Here is a 4,663-nt window from a genome sequence, read left to right on the forward strand (position 1 = left end):
GTCAACCACGTCAAAATACTAAAAAAACGACGTTTCAGGGCAATGAATATGAGCAAATATTACAATAAATTGGTCATAGCGACAAGCTACTTCAACTCGAATGAATGGTCCTTCAAAAGAGATAACATTACCGACATGATAAACAAGGTGAATACCTTGGAAGATGGAAATATTGTTAAACTGGACTTGCAGGATATGGTTTGGAGGAAATATGTAGCAAATTACTTGGCGGGAATTAAGAAATTTATTCTGAAAGAAGACCCCAAATCTATAAATGCGGCGCCGTAACGGTTATCGACGTACATATAGAAATATTTTCAAATAAAAAGGAATTTAATAAATAACTAACATAAATATTTTTATATATTCGATTAATGATATTTTCTTTTATTTTAGATTCTACTGGATACGTGAGATAACTAAAGCTTCTGGTATAATCATTTTACTTCCGATAATATTGGTAATAATATTGTTGTACACTGATCATTTTAACATTATTTTTCCCGCTTAAATAAAAAAAACGAAGCGTATGGAACTTTATGAAAAAGGGCCTTGCAATAGGAACAAACCGCTATATATAAAAAGTGTCTGGCAGAGTTAGAAATTATTCGAACAATATTCCGAATAAATGATTGTTCGAATAAAAAGTGCAGATAAATGAAGTTATTTACTGATATTGTGAATAATACGTATATGATATTATTGTATAATATTATTGTATAATATCACAAATTGTTGACATATATTAAATATACTAAATAATTCAGAACACTTTATTGCGTGCTTGCTAGTGTCACGTAGGAAACACAAGAACTCACGAAATTGACAGATCACCGATAATCTCCTCGCGTTGCAGTTCGAACGTTTCACAATTAAGGTAAAAAATTGAACTTTAGATGTGGTAGCGTAGGATGTTTTTATTTATTTAGAATGGATTTAACAGGAAACGATTGTTATTTAACGTGAACTAAATACAGTAATGTGCTATAACTAAGACAACTAAATAGTTAATTCACAATTCTCGTCACCATAGTTCCAACGCTCTCTTTCTTGGGTTCTTATACTAAGGTTTGGTTCCTCTGGAGGGGTTATGGTTGGGTGTATATCAAACGCGACTATTCTGTTATTATCTGGTTGTTGTTTCGATGGCTGTAGCATGCAGGATGTTTTGTCTATCCTATTATTGTTTCTGAGCGTGTGACATATACGGAGACTAGTGTACAGTATAGCCCTTGCATCTTACGGTATTTCATATTCCACGTTCTGAAAAATCCTGTAAAAAAATCAAATCTTTCTTACGCCCTTTGCAATTTGTAGCGCTGAATGTAGGAATTATATTCAATGCAATTAATAATGTTGATGAAGTCACAAATGAATGTGGTAAAGGCAATGAGAGCAAAACTCTGTGGTAGAAGTACACCTCTGGTCATACGTTATACTACACTAGAAACGATATATGCATACGTATGTCTTACATCGCATTTTAAAATATTTAATGATTTGATAGCGACAGTTAAAATTCCGTTTTTTTTATTATTATTATTTAATTTGTACTTTACAATTTGCCCAGATGGACAATCGGTAGATGTTAAATTTTCATATGTGATAAGTTCAATTATACATTGTTCGACCATTCGTGGAGAAACGCGATCGCGAGGAAGCGTGCCAACAAGAGTTGTAAATTCCCGTTACGATTATCCAATCGACGCCACGAAATGATCGATCTTCTATTTCGTTTAGGACAATAGAAGTGGTTTAATTGATGATAACGCTGAGTGAACAGATTACAATATGCACTTTGTTTCAACAACATAATAGCTTTAATATTCAATATAATAGTCGACAGATAGAGTACAAGTTAATACGGAATACTAGATACAAGTGAGAACGGTGAGTGATCAGAGAACAGATTGAAACTGACTAAAAACTTCTGTTTTGTTTTCTTTTTATTTAATAATTTACATTCACAATTTGTCCAATTTGGACATTTGGTGAAATTTTTTAGCTGTTTGATTATCGTGTGGGTGGCTACCCCCAGCGGGGTACCATCTTCGTGTTTGTTAAGTTATATCCTTTGTGTGATCTGCTGGGTGTTTCCTTTTCAGTCTTCTTTCTATGTTTGATGTGTTGATCGTTTCCGCAGCCAGCCGGTTCGGGTGTGTTGCTATTCTTTCTCTGTACTTTTCTGCGCATCTGCTAATCTCCTCCTTGACCGTTGGTATTCCCAGGTCCTTCCGAATGTCCTCATTTCTAACGTACCATTGGGCGTTTACTATGGTTCTAAGAATTTTAGCTTGTATTGTCTCTATTTTGTTTATATGGCTCATTGCTGCTGTCTCCCATAGTGGTATTCCGTACGTCCAGATTGGTTTTATAATTATTTTAATTTATTTTCTATGCTTAATTTGGATTTTCGACTTATTAGCCAATGCATTTGTCTCCTTTTTGTCTATTATTGATTTAATATGCTGTTTCCATGTGAGTTGTTTATCTATGTGGAGTCCTAGGTATTTAACTTGTGTTGTTTGTGTTATGTGCGTGCCGTTCAGTAGGATGTTTGGTGGCATCTGTTTTCGCAATGTGAATGTAATATGGTTGCGTTTGTTGGAGTTTGCTTTTATTTGTTTAACTTGCAGCCACTTTTATATTTTTGTGATGTGTTCTTGTAGTAATGTGACTGCTGTTTCTGGGTTATTGTGCCTGACTAGTACAGTGTGACGTCAATCCACATTAGTGGTCGGATATGTGCAGGTCCTCATCGCGTACCCTCAATTACTTCAAGGACCCACCATAAACTTAAACTTTTAGTTTATTAAGTGTTTACTAAATAAACTTATCGGTTTATCGATGGTACTTGGAACAGTCCTTAGGTTATTATACGTCCTTACAAATTACGGGGAATACAGGTAGTTACCTAATGCGAAGAACCCAATATTTAACTAACGGAAAAGCTGGTTTTTCCCATAAGCAATATCGCCTACTAGCCACGTTGGTAGGAGGCTTCCTCCTCCTATCTTCATTTATTAACATGGACGAAAAGTGCAAACAGCGAATCCGCGTTGTTAATTCAAAAGGGCACACCCACACCGAGCTTTCCTCCGTAATGACACAAGAACACCTGGAGACAGAAAACTAAACCTACGATCAGTCAACATCTATCAGATAGTCACGCTTCCTGTAAACAGTGTTATTCAATAAAAAATAAAGGTAGTAGTTATGTTACGACTCAACCATCCTGTCTTCATAATCTAACTTCTAATTTTACGTGACATAAGCTGTGTCGTCCGCGAATGTCAGCATTTTGCTATTGGTAGTTGTTGGTATGTTGGCCGTGTATAGTGTGTATAGTATTGGTCCTAAGATGCTTCCTTGCGGAACCCCTGCCTTGATGTCTTTAACTTCAGAGTATGTGTCCTTGATTTTTATTACGAAGGTTCTGCTGCTTAAGTAGGATTTTATTAATTGGTATATTTGCTCCGGGAATTGTTTTCTGATTGTTTGTAGCAGCCTTTCGTGGTTTATTTTGTCAAATGCTTTCTCGATGTCCATAAAGAGGGCTGTACAGTATTGTTTGTTTTCTAATGCTAGTATTATTTCATTAATGAGCCTGTGCATTTGCTCTATCGTGGAGTGTTTGTTTCTGAATCCAAATTGGTGATCTGGTATTAATTTTTCCTTCTCTATTATTGGTTTTAGGCGGACGTATATTATTTTTTCTAGTATTTTTGAAAACACAGGAAGTAGCGATATTGGTGTGTAAGATGCTGTTTGGTGTGGGTCTTTGCCTGGTTTAGGTAGCATTATGTTCTGTGCTAGTTTCCATAGTTTAGGATAGTATTGGATTCTTAGTATTGCATTGTATATCATTGTCATTAGTCGTATCGCTTTTGGAGGAAGGTTTTTCAAGATTTTACCATTGATTAGGTCGATTCATGGTGCTTTATTGTTTTTTGCTTTTTCGATTATGTTTCTAATTTCTTGTGTTGTTGTTTTAGGTATGATGTATTGATTGTCAATTGAGGTACTACTGGTTGGCGGATCCTCGTCCGTATGACAATTGAGGTTGCTGTTGTTGATATTATGTGGTGTAAATGTGTTGCAAAGGTGGTTGGAAAATTCTTCAGCTTGCTCTTCGTTGCTTCTCGCCCATGTGTTATCTATTTTTCTGATTGCTGGGGCTAGTTTAATTGGCTTCTTTATTTTTTTCGTGGCTTTCCATAGGAAGTAGTTGGAGTTCTCGTGTGCAGAGAGTGTCTCTATGAACTTTGTGAATTCGTTGTTGTTGTGCTCTTTTATTTTGTTTTTTATTTCCTTTGCAAGTTTGTTTAGGTGTTTTTTGTTTTCTCGTGATCTATGTTTTTGCCATTTAGCTTTTGCTTTTCCTTTTTTTCTAATTTTTTCAAGGATATCTGGCGGAATTATTTTTGTTTGCCTTTTGGTTGCTTTAGGTATAGTGGTTGCCTATGCTGTTTCCTGAATAGTTTCTGTAAATGTTATTACTGCCTGTTCAATGTGTTCGAGTGTTTTTAATGGGATGTTGCAGTTGATCTTGCTCTCGATTATTTCTTTAAATGATTGCCACTTGGTGGTTTTATTGCATAGTGTATCTGGATTGTTATAAATTATTGGTTTGTTTCTGTAAGTAATTATTATGGGTGTATGA

At 35.3% G+C, this 4,663-nt stretch overlaps 1 protein-coding gene across 1 annotated transcript; it reads left to right on the forward strand.

Moving 5' to 3' along the window:
* Positions 1-38: 38 nt before the first annotated feature.
* LOC122577427 (fatty acyl-CoA reductase 1-like) lies at positions 39-771 on the forward strand (the record flags this gene model as incomplete). The annotated part of the gene is given in 2 exon segments (XM_043748726.1): positions 39-299; positions 397-771. A coding segment is annotated over 1 exon segment (250 nt), but the record flags the coding sequence as incomplete, so codon positions are not given.
* Between the last annotated feature and the right edge of the window lie 3,892 nt (positions 772-4,663).

The sequence above is a fragment of the Bombus pyrosoma genome, unplaced genomic scaffold (assembly GCF_014825855.1).
Source record: "Bombus pyrosoma isolate SC7728 unplaced genomic scaffold, ASM1482585v1 HiC_scaffold_4710, whole genome shotgun sequence".
Classification (NCBI taxonomy): Eukaryota; Metazoa; Arthropoda; class Insecta; order Hymenoptera; family Apidae; genus Bombus; species Bombus pyrosoma.